This window comes from Alligator mississippiensis, chromosome 2 (genome assembly GCF_030867095.1).
Source record: "Alligator mississippiensis isolate rAllMis1 chromosome 2, rAllMis1, whole genome shotgun sequence".
In the NCBI taxonomy this organism is placed as follows: Eukaryota; Metazoa; Chordata; order Crocodylia; family Alligatoridae; genus Alligator; species Alligator mississippiensis.
This window is the reverse complement of record NC_081825.1, coordinates 24,991,103-25,010,185: the sequence shown is the minus strand read 5'-3', so window position 1 is coordinate 25,010,185 and position 19,083 is coordinate 24,991,103. Positions and strand designations below refer to the sequence as shown.

At 41.2% G+C, this 19,083-nt stretch overlaps 1 protein-coding gene across 7 annotated transcripts in view; it reads left to right on the top strand.

Moving 5' to 3' along the window:
• SORCS2 (sortilin related VPS10 domain containing receptor 2) overlaps window positions 1-19,083 on the top strand; it is a 937,533-nt gene that overhangs the window by 795,050 nt on the left and 123,400 nt on the right. For all 7 annotated transcript variants that reach the window (XM_059721554.1, XM_059721553.1, XM_059721552.1 and 4 more), the window contains exons 9-11: window positions 899-1,078; window positions 15,416-15,562; window positions 17,333-17,435. In XM_059721554.1, the coding sequence (XP_059577537.1) occupies window positions 899-1,078; window positions 15,416-15,562; window positions 17,333-17,435 (430 nt within the window). The remainder of the gene's footprint in view (window positions 1-898; window positions 1,079-15,415; window positions 15,563-17,332; window positions 17,436-19,083) is intronic.

The following is a 19,083-nucleotide window of genomic DNA, read 5'->3' as shown; positions in this document are numbered from 1 at the left end:
AGGCTTGTCCAAGCTCCTGGTGTGTGTGCCCCAAGGCACAAAATGGCTGGAGGCCTTTACAGCCTGCAACTAGGGGCTGCCAGAAAGCAGCCCAGGCCTGGAGCAGGAAAGGTGACCAGCCACGATCTCTGGGGCTCAGCTCTGACCAGCTCTGTAGTATCTCGGCAGATGTGGCACTGAAGGTCCCGTGTTAATGTGCATTGATGCATCTACATGTGTGTTAATGTGCTTAGCTAATTGCACCTAAATATGGTACCTGCTTTATGCAGGTATATAATTTAGGCTGGATTAGCCTAAAATCACCATTTTTAAGGTGCATTAAGGGCGCACACATGTAGATGCATGCCCTTAATGCGCCTTAAATTGGGCTAATGTGTATTAATGGCCCACATGTAGACACACCTACTTTGGCTCATTTTGGACTGCATTTCTGTCCTCCATGGTCAGTTTGATTATAGAAAGGTTTCTTATGCTCTAATCTAAACTCTGGGAGACTAATTCACATTTTTGCCTGTTCAGTCTTTGGCCTCTCTCTTTCAAATGATAGTGGTGACAACAGTTTTGGGATGCTGACAGCTGTCAGCTGGGAATTGAATAATTCCCCTCCCCATGCTCTACCACCCGTTTTACCCTAAGAAACTAAGCAGAGCTCTCAGACATTAGCAAGTTTGATCTCTACTTACTTGGTCTGCATTATCAAGGGTGACTTAGAGTTGAAAGGTTTGATACCCCATTATCAGAAATCTAGAGTAGTAGGTTACCTTAATACCTGGGCTGAGAGAGATTGCAATTAGGTATCACATAAATTTAATTTGACACTTGCTATTCATGACTAAATTGTCACTTATACTCTTGATGAAACTGTGTGTCATCTCATATCTTCTTTTTTTTTCTACAGGATTTACAGATTATCAGTACTGATGAAAACCAAGTGTTTGTGGCTGTTCAGGAATGGTACCAGACAGACACCTATAACTTATACCAGTCTGATCCACAGGGTGTGTACTACTCTATTTTACTAGAGAATGTCAGGAGCACTAAACAGCCAGAAGAGAATGTCCTGATAGATATTTTGGAGGTAAGGCACCAAGGCACCATACAGATATTAGACTTTTGTTGTTTTCTCTCTCTTCCCTTTCCTCTATTCTGACCAGCGATTGTAATACTGAAAACTCTTAATTTTATGTTTATAATGTTCTCCCTAGTATTGTTGAGTGGCAAGAAAGAAGTAGAAAGTTGTTACTACTATATTATAAATTCTTCCTCTCTCTTTTCTTCCTAACTTGTTAGTTGGTTTTTAAATATTTAATATTCTTGCTAGGAGATTCCAAGGATGTGGAATATAAAATTGGTAGGTTTTATTTTCTCCTGCAAATAGCAAGCTATAGTTCGCTTTCAGATCTTGAAGAATAAAACTGTAAGTCTAGGTGGGCATGTCTAAACATGCCCCCATGGTGCTGTTGTTACTGTGCCATCATTTAGTACTTCCTTTTGGAGGTACTTTTGGAATACTAAATGACGAAGCAGTAGCAGTCCATATTGTGCCATGCCGGCAGCACACGGCTATTTTTAGCTGCTATGTCACCATAGCAACACACTATACCAAGGGAGTGCATTGCTACAGTAATGTAGCTGCAGAATCACAGTTTGTGCTTGCTGATGCTACATCACCATAGTGTGTTGCTGTGGCAACATAGCATCACATGTAGACATAGCCAGTTAGCACAATTTATTGTGGAAGGTGGGAGTGTAAGAAGCTATGTAATTGCCTTAGGTAACAACATTTTGCTTTTAGGTGAGATAGTGAGACACTTTGGACATGTCTACATGAGATGTTTACTGCAGTTGTCTAATTAGCTCTGCAGTAAAGTCTCAGCATCTAAAATGAGCACCTACTACAGTGCAGTAAACTAATAAACACTACAGTAGGATAACACTTGTCAACACAAATACTATCCTATAGTGAGGTTACTTAGTGCCACAGTGCACATGTGGACCCTGATGGGGCTTGCTGGGGCATGAGGGTGCTTCAGTGTGGGGGTGGTCTGCCAGCCAGCCCCGCACTGGAGCACTCTCATGCCCCAGTCAGTTTCTCCACAGCACATTGAGCTAGGTTGGAGCAGCACCAGGCTGGCAGGCTTACCCCCGCAGGCTCCCTTCCAGCCAGGACTGCTGCAACCTGGCTCAATGTGCTTCAGTCCTGGGCACATGTTCAAATAGTGTGCCTGGGAGCAATAAACTCCAGCACAACTGTACTGGAGTTTATTCATTCACATTAAATGCACATGTAGACATGCCCTTTGTGGCTTTCTTTTATATTTCATTTGGTAGCATTTCTGCTGGTAAATGTTTTTTTTTTTTTAATTTTTGAAGGGTTAAGAAATATAATTATCAGTTTACTGTGACAATTAATTCATTGAACTTTTCTTCAATATTTATGTGTCTTTCATCTAGAAGTCTTTCAGCCAGTAGGGTCTAAATAAATGGCAATTATTTGAACCTAGTACTAGGCCATGGATGTCAACCTTGACAAATAAAGAGCCAGCAACATTAGATTTGAGTCAGACCACAGATCCACTTGCTTCCCATAGAGAAGCTACTATGTGAGAAGCTATCCTTACAGACTACTCAGCCCTGAATTTTAAAATTGCAGCATTGGCTAAAGAAAAGGATACTAGGAAAAACAGCAATTTAAGAGAGGGACAGAGATAGAGGTCAGGAAAATGATGAAAACACTTGAATTCAGTAGCCTGCCTTCCTGTAACTCTAAAATATGCTTTTACTAAATGCTCCAGACTTCTTTGTAATTCATGCAAAATAATTTCAGAATAGTGACCCGTATGCTGTCAAAATTCTTTTCTTATATACTGTAATTGGAAGGGGGAAATGATGGTATGCATAAAATGTTTCTTAGTGCCTCTTCTTTTGTTTAACTCTGCTCATTCCACCAGGCTGTAGTGAGACAAAGAACAGGGCATAACTACCACCCTGCCAATTTAAGGGGGATAGTAGCTTAACATGATTATCTTACAGTATAGTTTAAGTCAGAAAGAACCTATGGAAAAAGTGACCCACTTAACGAAAAGAACTGTCCCTTGCATGCTCATGGGGCATCAGCGTAACTCAGAAGGAGTAGACTAAGATTGCTTCCTTCTCCTGCATCATCTAGCACAGGGCTGGAAATCTCTAGCTACCATGGGTTGCTGCTTGGAATCCAGGTTTGCATGCCTTGGCAAGTAGCAGATGCTGAGTAGGGCCTAGATGGAGAAAGGCAGGTGGTAGGACCCTCTGCTGCTCTGGCTGGATTGTGCTGCTGATTCCCCCCAGCCTGCTGCAGGCTGGATCCAGCCTCTGCTATAGGTTGCAGATCTAAGGTTGCTCTAAGACAGTGGTTCTCAACCCTTTTTGTAGCAGGACCCAGCGCCCCTCACTCTTGACTCTTTTCCCCCCAGGCCCCAGCCCCCCAGTGTGTGGGACAGGGGGTCAGTGTATGGAGTGGGGGGGTTCGGTGGGGTATGGGGGTCCCCAAGCAGTCCCTTGTAGGCTGGATCTCTGCCAGCCTGCAAAGGAAAAGCCATGGTTTCCCACATTTTTCTCCTTTAAGGGAGAATCTATTTTTAAAGTTTGTTCGCCACCCTTTCATATATTCTTGTGACCCATTTTTGGGTCATGACCATGGGTTAAGAAACACTGCTCTAAGAGATAAGTTCTCAAACTCGAGGTCACAAAGACGTGCTAGAAGGCAAATCCACTCTGCTCTTCCCTTACCCCTGAATGGAAACCCAGAAGTTCATAATCAGCGATCTACAGAATTATTTACTAAGCTCCAGTCAGTTTTTGTCAAAGTTAAGGGAGCTGCACAAGTGGCAGTCACTACGGGAAGAACTAGCCTGTGGAATTTGTTTTTATTGGCAATGTGTAGGAAGAAAATATCCTAGATTAATTTGTATGCCAGACTGAGTGTCAGGATTACATTAGGGAAAAATTAATTATAAACTAAGAGCATTTGGTACGCAATGATTTAGCAACAACTAACATGAAACCCTGCAATGCCAGTTTTAAAAAGTCAGTTTTCAGAGAAGATCTGCATTGAACAGAAATAAGCATGCCTACCTAAATGTAGTAAGCTTAAAATTTGCAACGTATAATTAATGTTTGTTATCTTTTCTAAAATGTGACGAACCACTAATATTTTCTAGTGAAGTATTTTTAGGGGTGATTTATTTGCAGTATACAAAACAGTTAATAAAAATAAGATGTTAGTATATTCTGGGATGCAGTTTTTTTCTCTTGTTTTGGATTTCTTCCAGGGCATTTCAATAAAAGTGTCTCATCTTGGGGAAAAAGGAATCTTGAACTCCAAATAGAGACAATCCTCATGGATTAAGAATTTCTCTTTCAACCAATGCATAATTCTGCTTCAAATTTTCACTGTTGGTCTTGATTATCTTCCACTGGCCTCATTTAATCTTTTACATGTGCATCTGCTTTAGAACCTTTCATAGGCTTTCACCTGCCTGCATTCATTTTCCTTGATATACTTTATCCCTTTTGTAGCACACATCTTTTCTGCTCTTGTTGCATATGTGCACAGGGAATAACCTCTAAACTAAATGCTTAAAAAAAAAGGAAAGGAGGAAAGGAAAGGAAAGGAAAGAGCTGACTGTTCAAAGGCAGTATGGTCTTGATATATTGTACCAAATACTGTCAAAGTGAACCAGGCACATTGATGGTGTAGATAATAATACAGAGAATGTTGGGATAATGTTTCAGGGTCCAATCCCGAAATAAAAGGGACTTCTCATATGAAGAAAGGCCACAGAACTGGGCCCTTATTTTATAGAAGGCACATCATGCAAATTATTGCTTATTTTAGGGTTCATACTGCAAACCCCACTCATACATTTAGTCCTTGATCATTCCAGTTAGTTGCATTGACTTCAGTCAGTTAATTATGAGTATTTTTACAATTCTCCGATTATTCTGATCCCATTGTCACCGTAACATAAAGTTGATAGAGAAGGTGCTAGAGAATCACAGATTACTGGTAATCTGGTAGAACCTACAAGGAGCACACTTATCCATTAGTTCCATAGAGGAAGGAGGAGTCACTCATGAGCATGTCAGTGACAGATCTGGGAATGGGATCTGAGTCTCCTGGGTTCTAGGCTGGTATCTTTGCTACTGGGCCATCCATTTTGTAGTCAGTGTGCACAACAAAGAACTGTCTTAAATTTCCCTCCCACTGGCTCTTAGGCACTTGTTCTGAGCTATCCGGTACTCATTATGATTTGCATTGTGGTGGATTATAGTCAGGAACCCACACTGATTTTGGTGCCTAAGGGTGCGTCTATACATGATGCTATGTCACCATAGCAATGTGGTGCAGTGACATAGCATCTGCGGGCATCTACATGTGGCCAGCAGCTACTGCTCCATAGCAATGTGCTCCCCTGTTATACCGCACTGCTATGGCAAAGTAGCTGTTAAAAATAACTGTGCACAATTGCATTCGGTGTGGTAGAGCATGGGTAGCTGCTCCCTAAGTCTTTTAAAAAACTAGTAGGGGCCAGAGGAAGAAGAAGTGCCTATTACACACCAGAAGTGGTAGGAAGTGGATGATCAGGACTCATGACTCTCCTTTACTGAAGGCATTCAGATGCATATTTCCTGCCCTCTCCTAAGGAATATCCCTACCACCAGGCAACAGACTCTGATGAAATGGATGTGGAAGCCCATACCCATCAGTCTCTCCTGTTTGAAGCTATTGCATTTTGCATAAATTAAGTATTCATTGGATGAGAGAGAGTGAGCAAGAGAGTGCGTGACACTCTATGAAGGGATAGATTTGGATTCCAGTCCCTGCTCCCAAGACCACTTAAATAGTTTATATTAAATTTTCATCAGATCAGATATTTAAACAGACCAGGAGCTGGGTCTCCCCATATCTAGGTAAGTGTTTGAGCCATCTAGGATAGGCCAAACACTTGCGCTCTTTATTTTTGGTCCATAGAATATTTAATGATTCCATATAAAGTGGACCAACTTCACCAGGAAGGTTTGAAAGTCACATGTGGTCACACCCCAGTACTGCCTATTGCGTGGTAGTCAGGGCACTCTCCTGGGAGGAAGGAGCAGGCTTTGAATCATGTCAGCCACAGATGGGAATTCAAAGCAGGTCTCCAGCACTTTATCCATTGAGCTTTTGGATAAAAAACTTCCTCCAGAGGACATCATCAAATGATGACCTGCATTCAACATACACAGAAAGAGTTGATTTGTGAATCTTCACAGGGGTTAGCTATGAGTTGAGTTAATAAAATAGCTGCTTGACATTATCAAGACTGAGGAAATTTGGGCATGCCTAGAAGCAGGCCTTTGGCACCTGGGAATCTTTGTTGGTAAAAATTGGTAACTTGAGAATTTTATATGGCAGCAGATGCAGCACTGTGAGCATTGCAGTTTGGGAGTTAGGCAGGTATTTGTTGCTTAAATCCTTTTATGGACTTAACCCCAAGTCATGCAGATTGTTTCTGGCCAGGCAAAGAACTGAGCCCAAGTTCTAAACTAACACCCTCACTACTTGACCATCCTTCTTGTCTGTTTGCTGTGGGTAAGCCCTATAGAGCACTTCAAGACAAATAATAAGTAATAATAATGAATACCTAATTTATACCTTGCTAATAGGTCTCTTCTCCCTTCCAACTGCCTGAATACCTCTCATATTAAAGGAGGTTTGGAACTGTTATTTGGAATTAAAGTACAATATCCTCTTAAATATTTCACATCAAAAGGGATGATAGAATACAGACATGGGCAATCTCAGCAAAAAGCAGACATTTCTAATCATACTAAGACATAGTAACTTGCATTCAGATACTGAGATGTGATAAATTTTCAGATTCTGTTCAGCATAAGCATGTCTGAAGATTACAGAGAGATAACTCATTGGTCTGAATTTAGAGAATGGTATTTAAATCAGTAAAGTGTTTTTCTTTTTGACCTGTACTGTAAAGACTGTTATCCAAACTCAGCTAGAACCAGACCTTCATTCTACATGTCAGTAGGCACATCTACATGAGATGCTTTATATATGTGTATTAGATGAATCTAACGCGCAATAAAGCATCACTGTCTACATGTGCATAGGACTTACTGCACAGTAAATTAGGCTAGTGGGCTGTTTGCTAGTACCAGGAAATACAGGTACTAGATCAGGGTACCGGGCAATTATTTTGGGTGGTGGGCCACTTACTGAGTTTTCGCAAGACATCGAGGGCCTCATGACAGGCAGCCACGTGGATATTGGGTCAGGACTGGCTGAGACGCAGCAGTCACAGCTGCTGGGATAGCTCTTCCTCATCCCATGGAAATTGGGACCTGCCCTCATGCCCCCTTCCAGCCCCAGACTGGTACCCAGAGGAGTGTGGAGCTCCCCTTGGGTGCTGAAGGGGGGCCAAGCAGGGCAGAAGCAGTCCTGGAGTGAACTGTTCCTTTTGGCAGCATTTTTGCTCCTGTTGGACATATGTTCAGATGCGTGTGGGGGCACAATTTAATGCCCCTGAATTTTCTGCGAAGAAAATTCAGGCATAATAATTGCACATGCAGACGTGCCCACCGATATCATAGAGAAACTCTCATTGTTTCTTGTCGGCATAACATCCATCAGAGGTCTCTGACCCATGTAATTCCTCTCACAGGGTTCTTAGGTCCTAAAGGGCCTATAAATTAAGGGCCCAGTACTGTGGCCCTTTTTCACATGAGGAGTCCCATTCATTTGAGGATTGGACCCTGAAACATTATCCTAATATAGATGTTACAATGAGACACTGAAAATCATCATGCCAGCTAATTATATTGTATTACATGCAAAATGTTCCATACAGGGAGTTGAAGATGTTGTCCAGAAAAAATATTCATTGTCACTTTCCCATTCCACTAGGCTAAAAAGGGAGAGTGTCATTTTTTTTAACTTTCTTCTTTTGTTTTCCTCCTTTTATCTTCTGTATTTCATATTTTTGTTCCCTTTGACCTGCATAGCAGAAGGGAATGTAAGGTCTGAGAAGTAAAAACATAAGCAGAAGCTGTTAAATTAGTGTGGTGAAAAAAATCAGTGGCTAAAATTGCAATCTATATTATAACATGAAGTACCCTGACTACTATACATTTAATCAAAAACCAGGTAAGAAATACAGAGCGCACTCCTCTGCTAGCACAGATCAATGACATCGATGGAGCTATTCTCATTTAGACCAGCTGTAGATCTGGCCAGCCCAGTCTACCTTTAAAGATAAATCTCTGAGTCACTGAAAATTACCTTAAGAAGAGCAATGTTGTACTCTCTGAATAGTAGAAAATAGGCTCAGAAAAGCCTTTTGGGAAGATGGTTGCAAAGAAAAAGCACTCATATTTCAAGATGGCCTAATATATGTTAGACAGGAAAACAATCTTTCTCTGAGGAGTATCTGAGTGAAGAAACAGTTTGCTGCCCATCTATCTCTTACTTATTTTAATAGTTTTTTTATTAAGAAAGTTTTTGTGGACAGTTAAAAGAACAAAAGACAGAAATGAAACCCAAGAAACTAAATTCAAATAAATATCTCCTCCAATTCAAGTGATTACTAAGAAGTGTCAGAAATGCTAGAGGTTGCAACTATAAAACTGTGAGTAATATATTAGCTTTTATTAACTGCAGACTGGAGGGTTTTTTTAATTTATTTTAAGAAGCTCTAGATTTTTTCTTTGGTAATAAAAGCATATTGTTTTTGACAGATGACAATATTTAACCTGAGCTTTAAGTTTTTTCATGCCGGTAGAGCTAGAGTTTGCACAAAATAGAATATAAATGGAGTTTTCCCCTCTTCAGCCATTGGGTCAAGGTCTATTCCTAAGAATAGCTTCTTAGAAACAAGACTTTAGGGCTCATTCAGCCACCTTGTGTGATTGACACTGGCATTGAAGCATCTGTTTTCTACACTGAGAGTTAAGTAATCTCCTACAACTGTTACATAAGCCTAATTAATTAATATCTCTTTTTGAACCTTACATTGATCAGGGAGGTACTAAGTTACTGACTACTAGGGCTGTGCGACACTTTGGGTGCCAATTCAATTTGGAGGAGATTCGGCCTAATTCGGTGGCCAAATCTCCAAATCCAAATCGAATCGGGAGTCTAATAAAAAGGTCTGTGAATCGGGAGTCTAATAAAAAGGTCTGAATTGATTCAAAGCTCTCTGAATTGATTTGGCAAAGATTTGGAGAGCTTCGGAGATTTGGGCAGTCCCCAATCACCGCTGCAGGGAGCTGGATCCAGACTCCATGCCAGTAAGTAGCGGGGTGAGAGGGGGCTGAAGGAGGGGGAAGGGCACCATGGGGGGACCCCTGCCAGGCCCCATACCCTGCCTGCTCCCCCACTCACTCTCCCAGCCTGCCCCAAAAGCTGCCCCACCCAACCCCAGCTCCCAGTTCTTAAAAAAAAAAAAAAAAAAAGAAAAAAAAAGCCCCCACTCACTGGCTCCTGCCAGGCAGAGGGGCAATTCCCACTACCCCCCCCCCACTGCCCCATGCTGTGTGGGGGGCTCTGCCATGAACCCCCATCCCCTTCCTGCTCTCCCAGCCCTCCTATGGGTTCCTCGCCTGGCCCCAGCTCCTCGTTCTTTAAAAAAAGAAAAAAAAGAAGTCCTGCACTCACCAACTGCTGCAGCAGCCGTTCGGGCTTCTGGGGGTTCATGGCAAAGCCCACCATGCAGCATGAGGCAGTGGACAGCAGCGGGGATTGCACCCCACCTGCCAGGAGCTGGTAACTGTCGGGCTTTTTTTTTTTTTTTTTGAAGAGCCAGGAGCTGAGGCCAGGTGGGGCAGCCATGGACGGGGCTGGGAGAGTGGGCAGGGGATGGGGCCTGTTTTGTTCAGATAGTCGACCGATTCAGCAGCAACCACATCTCTGAATCAAATTTAGCCGAATCAATTTGGGACAGTGATTCGAATCACCAAATAGAACCACTGTCTCCTGAATTGGCCAAATCCAAATCAGAAGCGAAAACTAGCCACTTTGCACAGGCGTAGTGAGTGATTACACTCAGCTCCCCTGTGGTTATTACATGCTGAGGCTATAATAGCAAAACTGGACAAATGTCTAGGTTTGGACCCTCAGGTAGTATAAATTGTCATAGCTTCATTCATTCATTAAGGTTGGCTCCTAAAAATCCTATGCTCTTCAACTACATTATCTTTCCATATATTGTCCATACTGGGCATGTCTACATGTGCATTTATGCTGGCTTAAATTTACTACACCGTAAATTACTGTGCAGTAAGTGGGAATAGGCCGGCATCTACACATGCAGTTGTTAAAGCTCATTAACGCTGTGTGTGGATTGACTTGGGACTGACTTGGGTCCCAAGTCAGTTCACACACACAGCATTACTGTGTAGTAAAGCATCTATACATGTGTTACTGCACAGTAACTAATCGGTATCAAATTTATGCTCAAGTCGGTGTAAGTCACCACAGTTACTGTACAGTACTGTTGTGCATGTGTAGACGCATGCCCATACTGCGCGGTAATTTAAGTTACTGTGCAGTAAATATGCACATATAGACGCACCCACTGTCTTTGTTGTCTTCTTGCCTGTAAATCAAATAATCCATAGTGTAAATAGGGTGGGGTGAACGAGGCATGAGCTCCAGGTGCTCAAATGAGGAGGTGCCTGAATCCCTCACCTCCATAGGTCCAGGGCAGTGTAACGCCTCACTAAGCAGTATATTTGGGCGGGGGGGGGGGAGATAAAGTGGTGCTCCCCCCCTGCTCTGGGAGCCTTTGCCAGAGTAGGGGCAGCCGTTCACCTAGTATGTATGTATCTGGAGGGAGGGAAGTAAATGGGGCACCAGGATCAGCCCCCAGGGAGTCCAGCTATGGGTCTACTGCTGCCAAAACTGATGCTACTACAGCAGTAGCCTGGACATGTAAGACTTCCTTTTCCCTCACTCATGACCCTCCTGCCCCCACAATTTACAGTGGTCATCATTCCCTCACAGCTCCTACCCCAGGCTGTTGTTGAGCTTCCTACATGTAAATAATAACTGCTTGATTTATGATTGAAATGATTTAAATACAAGTGCATTGTGCAATAACGTACTTAAAAGCAGTGTAATGTGTAACCCTCCTTGTATTGTAGAAGGGAACTTAGCAGAATGTGTCCATCTTGGGAAGGTCAATGAGAATCTCTTGAGCATTCTCAGAGGGTAAATGGTGGTGGCTGGAGGCCAAGTTGGGTGTACCTGAGGGGAGTATTAGAAGGGAACTCCCTGAAAAAGGAAAAGATCTGATGGACTGAAATGGACTGTTCTATTGAGACATTGATTGATCAGTGTGAGCTGTGTGATCTTTGGCTCCTGCTGGTAAAGAGAGGTGTGTGTCCTGAACTGAGCACCAGCTGAGAGGAAGAAGTGACACAAGCATGTTGGATCCATCCAGGGGCTTCAAAGAAAGTGGATTCAATTTGTCACTTACCAGATTCAAAATATGAGAAGTATCAGGGACAGTGAAGTTCGTTAGCATGGTTAGCAGTATATTTGCTTTCAGGGAGCAATACTATATATATATATATATATATATATATATATATATATATATATATATATATATATGTGTGTGTGTGTGTGGGCTGTTGATTTAAAAAAAAATTGCAATTAATCACAATTTTAATTGCACAGTTAAACAATAATAGAATCCCAATTTATTATAAATATCTTTGGATGTACACACATATATACAAACCCTGGACTGGCCCCAAGACCTGGCCTTCCAACCCCTGCCCCCTAGCCCCCCATACACTTACCTGCATCCAGCTGCTGAGTCTGCTCCCAGGACGTGTGTGTGTGTGTGTGTGTGTGTGTGTGTGTGTGTGTGTGTGTGTACAGCAGCGAAGGGAGAGGAGCTGCTTTTCCTCCAGCACTAGCAGCGATTAACTAACGTGAAAAAAATTGAGGCAAAAACAAATTATCACGTTAATCATGCACATTAACCATTATTGACAGTCCTAATACTGCATATATGTATATATTTTGCTTTTTAATTTGTTGTTCCTTGTTCATTTTTATTCTGTTTGTTACTATTAGTAAAGAGATAAAATTGGATTTTTTTTTGGTTTATTACTATTCACTGAGAAAAAATTGCTGCCAGGTATCCCATACTAAGTGCTGCTGTATTTTTATAAATGTGTAGTAGACTAAGAAGGGTTGTGCATTTGGCATTGCATAGCCTTGTATAATAGGCGACTGCAGCATAAGCCCGGGGCACTAGAATGGAGGCAGGGGTCTGGAAGCTTTGGCTTTACAGAGAGCAGTGGCCTGAGTCCCCTTGTTATCCTAACCCTATTTTTGTAGGGAGATGCCACTGCTGTGAGGTGGTGTCATTGTGGCCAGCTGCAAGGGGGTTAATCCTCTCTCCTGGCCCAACAGCTCCTGGTCTCACTGGTCTCCATGGTCTCATTGCCCAGTGGCTCCGTTCCTAGAACAGAACCTCTAGGATTTAACTGTGGTGACAGCATGGTCCCCAGGGAAGGGGCATGGCCCAATGATCTAGCAGTACGCAGCACTAGGCAGCCCTTTCCTCTTTAAGCCACGTGATTGTAGATTGGGTCCTGCTTGCGCAGACATCCGCTTGTGCAGGGAGCCATGCCAGAAACATGATCTAAGTCAAGGTGGGCTAGCATGTCCATCAGAGGGTTTGGTAAGTCCAGTGGGAGTGATTGGCAGGTCTGCAGTGGAGGTGGGGGTCAGTGGGTCTGCAAGGAGGCTGTCTGTCTGAGGGTGGGAGGGTTGGGGAGCAAAAAATGGCCCAGGGGTGGAGGGGTAGGAAAAATGCATCCCTGGGTCTGGGGTGAGTGGTTGGGTTTTCCCATCCCCAAGGCTGCTCTCCGAACATATAAGGACATTCAGTAGATTGAGCTAGCCCATGTCTGATCTAACATAATGCACCTCTCAGGTGAACTAAGTTAGACTGGGCTGGTCATTTTTGGCCTGATCTAACTTCCCCAAACATCAGTACAGTTAGGCCCACAGGTTGACCTAACCTTAGTTTGGTCGATCCAAAGTGTAATGTCTGTATATACACTTAGAGGGTAGTTAGCACAGATTCGTACCTTTTAATACCTGGACATTCCCATTTTAAGTGCCTTTAGAATATTTTAAAGGTAACGCCACCCTTACATGTACTAGATAGGTACTTGCCTAGCAAGTAATGTCACTCTATTTTAAATGATCTTTTTGCAAGTGAAATACAAAACCCAACATAAAAAATACCCCAAAGTTCTCCTGCATAATGATGGTTAAGCAGAGAACCACACAGTTTGAGAGAGAACACAATGAACATACTACGCGCTAGAGTGACAAGCACACACATATATACAACAATACATGTAGAGGGATAGAGAGGAAGAAAGACATACATACGCATGTCTGTAAGAACAGACAAATCAATGTAGAAGGACAGAACAATTCAGAACTACCAAGTTGCTTTTACAACATCCTTTACTTGGTCATCGTGTTGTGTTGGACCTTTAAGTAACCATAGTTTTACCAGTGAAAATACCCAGTCTTCCCCACAGACAATAGACACTGCACTGCACTGATTGCACAGATGTTATACTGAGTTGACTAGAATAAAGCAGTTACATTACATTTAAGGGCTGAAGTTGCATTGTTTTTTTTTTGCCTCTACAACAGCACTAAAAATATTAGAAAGCATACAGTGCAGACAGTAACCACAGGAGAAGAATGAAGACAATGAGTGTGACTCACTACTATGGAGGTCCAGTGACATAAAATTGGTGTAGTTGAGTGGTGAGCAAATGTCAGAGTGTTTATAAATGGCTGTGAAGATGCTCTTCTTTGTCTCATTACTGTAATACAGAATGATTTTTATAGAATCATAGAAAAGTGCCCAATAGAAAGGTAGGGTTCCATGGGTCTTTTTCAAATTATATTTTTTCTATTGAGCTTTATTAATTGGAAGAAAAAGGCCTTGAAGGCCTTCAGTTCAGTCATTTAATATCTCTTGAAACAGGTTTGAAGCAACTTGAATAAACTTGAAAGTTTGGAGCTATGACTTATGATATGTGCATTGTTGTTTTTTATCCTTTGAATGCTGAAAATGTATCTAGTACTATTAGCGTAGGTAATGGTATAGACAAAGTCCTGTTAGGAGGAGTTCATGAGTAAGACTGGACCACACAAACCCTAACCAGTGCAAGTTGAGTTTAGTACTAGGAGCTGTCCCAGGCACTTCATAGGTACTAATCTACAAATATTATTTAAAAAGCCCAGGGTGTTTGAAAGCTATAGGGCTGAGCCCAAGCTATAAACTGATAAAAATGCTGTTCCAAGTAAACATTTCTAAATCAAATATAGATATAATAAGAAAAAGAATGAATGGTGCTGTGTCCTCAGTTTAGTAGATCTACACCAATTTACAGCAGCTGAGGATCTGGCCTTTGGTATAGCGGAAATAAGCAAAAAAAACCCAAAGGCAACAAAAAATTTACACTGAGAAATATAAGACACTAGTTCAGTTAACAGGACTCGTAATGATAGTAAACAATACATGCACTAGTGCAGGATCAGGTTTTTAAATTACAGTCAATTGAAGTTATGCTGAACTTTGAATTAAGTAAGTGATAGACAAACATATTAAGGCCTTGTTCCATATAGCTGATATATTTTGGGGTGAGATTACACTTTAGAGTTAGCAGGTGCTAATTCTAAGGAATGTTAATATTTGTTAAGGTTAACCAGTCTTGGATGGTAGCTAGTTCACCTGGGAGCAGTGCCTCCTGGGATACTGGAGGACTGCAGCTTGATGATTTTGTCTCAGGTAAACACCCAGAAGTTAAATGAATTCAACCTAAGTAGTGCAACTCAAAAATAATCTTGATATGAGTAATCTAATAAAGTAATGGGATACAGAAATAATCTGATAGAGATAGCAGCTGGATTACTCGTAAACACAAAAATATGCCTTGCTTCTGAGTTAAACTCAGGTTGCTTAAGTGGTTCACAAAATTGAGACCTGGAGTAGCTTGCATGTTAAAATCTTCAGAAGTATGATCAGAAATTGCAACACTCACGTTCAATAAATAACATAATTTGTAAAAGAAGCAGTAGAAATTGTATTTCTCAACACTGTCGATACTCCTGTTACACTCCAGAGAACCAAAAATGTATCTTAAAATATAGCCAGAACGCAAAATTGTAAACGGCTTCATATTCTTTTTTTTTTTTTTACATACTGTATTTTTTCCTAATCAGAGAAAGTCTCTGGTATATTCAGTTTTAAGAAACAAAGGAATCTCTAAACCAGGAAGGAAGGAATGTTTTCATGTTAGTCGTTAATTGTATTAATTTTTGTTGTAGGTCAGAGGTGTTAAAGGAGTGTTTTTGGCTAATCAGAAAATTGATGGAAAAGTGACAACTCTGATAAGCTATAACAAAGGCCGTGACTGGGACTATCTGAAACCTCCAATCACTGATATGAATGGTAAACCAACCAACTGCAAACCTGTAAGTGGTTCCTTTCAATTGAGTAGTTAAGTCATCTCAAATATCCCATGCAGAGCTTAAATTTTCCTCTTTCGTACCAGTCTCATAACTTTTACAGTGAATTACTGTACCAGTCTCATAACTTTTTATGTGAATTACTGGCTCAAATTCAGATGTAGCTTGAATAGGGAAAATGTCTGCGCCTTGCATTTTCTTATTTTAGGACTTAACATTACTCACATGAGACAGATTTGCTCTAAGATGCCTTACACACAGCCCCAGTCAAGCCAATCATTTATTTAATGTTATTTTTCCATTACTCCAAGGAACTTGTTTGGTAATGAAGACTAGTTCAGTTTAATACACAAATGGCTTTTCTTTTTCTATCATGAATTCTGTTGTTTCACCTTAAAACAATATTGTCCTTATAATATAGGGAGGGGTTTGCGCATTGGCTTAGAAATACATGTGTAATAGCCAGTCAAAAGCTTTTTGTTTCTGTTAGCTGATGTTATTGCAATTTGTTTACTTGTTCTAGTTACACATTACATTACATTTTATTGTTCAAGCTGCACTAACAAGCAGGTTGTTTGTGTCTGGGTCTCTGCACCATCAGACTCTTAGATCTCTGAATTGTGTTTCATAATAAATGCCCTCAGTCATGAAGCAAGACAGTAGGATAGGCTTCTCTTTATTCTCTACCGTATAGTAGAAACAAAGGGCGTCTTTACACATGCTCTGGGCATGGGGCTCCGAGCACTGCTCTAATTAAAGCGCCCACAGCATCCCGTTCCCATTACTTCAAAACGGCAGCAGGGGTGCTTTAACTAAAATTCATTTGACAAGCTTTAGTTAAAGTGCCCCTGCCACCATTTTGAAGAACAGAGACACTGAATACATGAAACAAGGAAGCTGCTGGAGCTCGCTAATTATCATACTCCATCAGACTCAATCTGCTGGAAGGGATTATTTGAATCTGCTTCCATGTGCTGTTAATTACAGCACGTCAGAGTAGCGTCCCCACACATGTGTAGGCACCCAGAAGTCTTGTGTTGGGGTGAAAGAACTCCTTTTAGAAGAGTGAATAGGACTTGATATAAAGCCCAGTAGAAATACTCCCATTGACTTCAGTGGGCTTTGGACTGGGCTCCAAGTCCTCACCTGTGACCTCCTCTTGCTCCTGGTGAAGTCATTGGCTATGCATCCATCCTTTTCATTGGAAACAATTATTAAGCTTCAAATACCACTGCAGAAAGACTAGAAATCAGTAGGTAATTAGTCAGAGAGATGATTAAACAATGTCATTTGAAAATATTTTCAAATTATTTTATTGTTTCATCAGAAGTTGTTTTAGTACAAACAAATCTAAACCTAATCTGGAATCTAGTTATTTTTTATCTGTTTATAAAGGCAGCCCTGGGATGGTGATGACCAACAAACAATAACAAGTAAATCTTTACTGCTTTTATTACTACTTCAATCCCTGCTCAGAGTCTCCAGTTAGTGACTCAATCACAAGTTATTTTATACTATAAGTTCTGGGTCATTTATGGATTTCAGATCTTATTTTTGAGGCCACTGAGACATTTATAGTCTGTACAACAGGTTCTTGCTAGATACAGCAGCCTAATTTTTAATTCTAGACTTTTGCTGTGTGAAGTGCAGTCATTCCTCTTTTCAGAAGGACAGCTGTTACTGAATGCTACTTTCTGATCATGCTTTAGTCACCAAAATAGTGGGACTGCTGTTATCAGCTTGTTAAATACTTTCTTCTTCCTCTTATCTGTAAAGCCTGACTGCCATCTTCACCTCCATCTCCGCTGGGCAGACAATCCATATGTGTCAGGAACAGTCCATACCAAGGATACTGCACCAGGGCTCATAATGGGCGCAGGTAAATCCATGTGACACTTTTTCCCTACAACCATTTACTACTTCTTGTGGATCAAGTTTAGTTTTTGAAAAACAATATTGTCTTGATTATATTGAAAATGTTGTCACAATGACCCCACCACTGCAGACAATGGTGACAAATCAATGTAATGGATTTGGCTGAATTATTGAGTAAGAGGTTATTGATTTTCTGCTCGATATCCTGCAGGTGCCATTTCTCCCAAGAGATTTTGTAGCATAATAGATCAGGCACATTGTGTATATCTATCTATCAAGCATAAATGGTTATCGGTCCCATAGTATATGAGCATACCAGTCTTTAATGTATTTATCTTGACAGTGACTCTGAGAGTTAAGGCAGTAGTACAGTTTATCTCCATTTCAAGAGTGGGGAACTGAGGCTGAGTGAATTGCCCAGGGTTACACAGGAAATCTATGACAGAACAGGAACTCATCTTGGTTATTCTAAGTCCTAATGACTAGCTGTTGTTACAACCACGGGCCTGTCCTCTTTTTCTTCATGTAAAGCATCATTCATTTCCTACTAACACTAGTAATCTGATCTAGTATGGAAAATCTTTTGCTCATATATAATGCGCAGCATTCACTGTACTGTATTTATGAACACCTCTTTTCCTAAGGAGGCTGGCTTGAGAGTTAAAGGACTACTGCAGCAGTCTGTTGAGGATCAGTGCATGATCTGTCTTCTTCAATGTGATACATGTTGCATACCAGTAGCAAGAATTGCCTAACCAAAGTAAAATAAAAGCTCTCCATACAAATGAAATGAAAAATGTTCAGACAAGTCCATTTAGCTTGTTACCCGTGTTATTCAACAAATCAGGTTCTATCATTCCTGGCTTTTTCTTTTTTCAAATTATTTAGATGTCAAATTTAAATGATAATATTAGCTTATTTATTATTTTAATTTGTATCTTAGATTATAATTAAACACAAACATACACACATGCAAAATATGTTTTCCTTTCATCATAGAACCATAGCAAATTAAGGTTGGAAGGGATCTCAGCAGGTCATCGAGTCCAAATCCCTGCTCAAATTAGGACTATCCCCAACTATATGATCCTAACCAAGGCTTTGTCTGCCTGGGTCTTAAAAACTTCCAAGGATGGAGATTCCACAGCCTCTCTAAGTAATCTGTTCCAGTGTTTTGCTACCCTTCTAGTAAGAAAGTTTTCCTAATATCTCACCTAAACTTCCCTTGCTGCAGCTTGAGACCATTGCTCCTTCTTCTGGCATCTGCCAGCACTGAGAACAGTCCTAGCTCCATTCTCTTTGGACTCCCCTTGAGGTAGCTGAAGGATGCTGTTAAAACCCCCTCAGTCTTCTCTTCCCCAGACTAAATAAGCCCTGTTCCCTCAGCCCCTCCTCATAAGTCATGTGCCCCAGCCCCTAACCATTTTCTTTGCCCTCTGCCAGACTCTCTCTAATTTGTCTACATGCTTTCTGTAGTGGGGAGCCCAAAACTGGACACAGATGTGGCCTCACCAGTACTGAATAGACGGAAATAATAACTTCCCTTGACCTACTGGCAACACTCCTACAAATAGAGTGTAGTATACGATTAGCCTTCTTAGCAACAAGGGTACATTGTTGGCACATATTCAGCTTATTATCCACGGTAACAC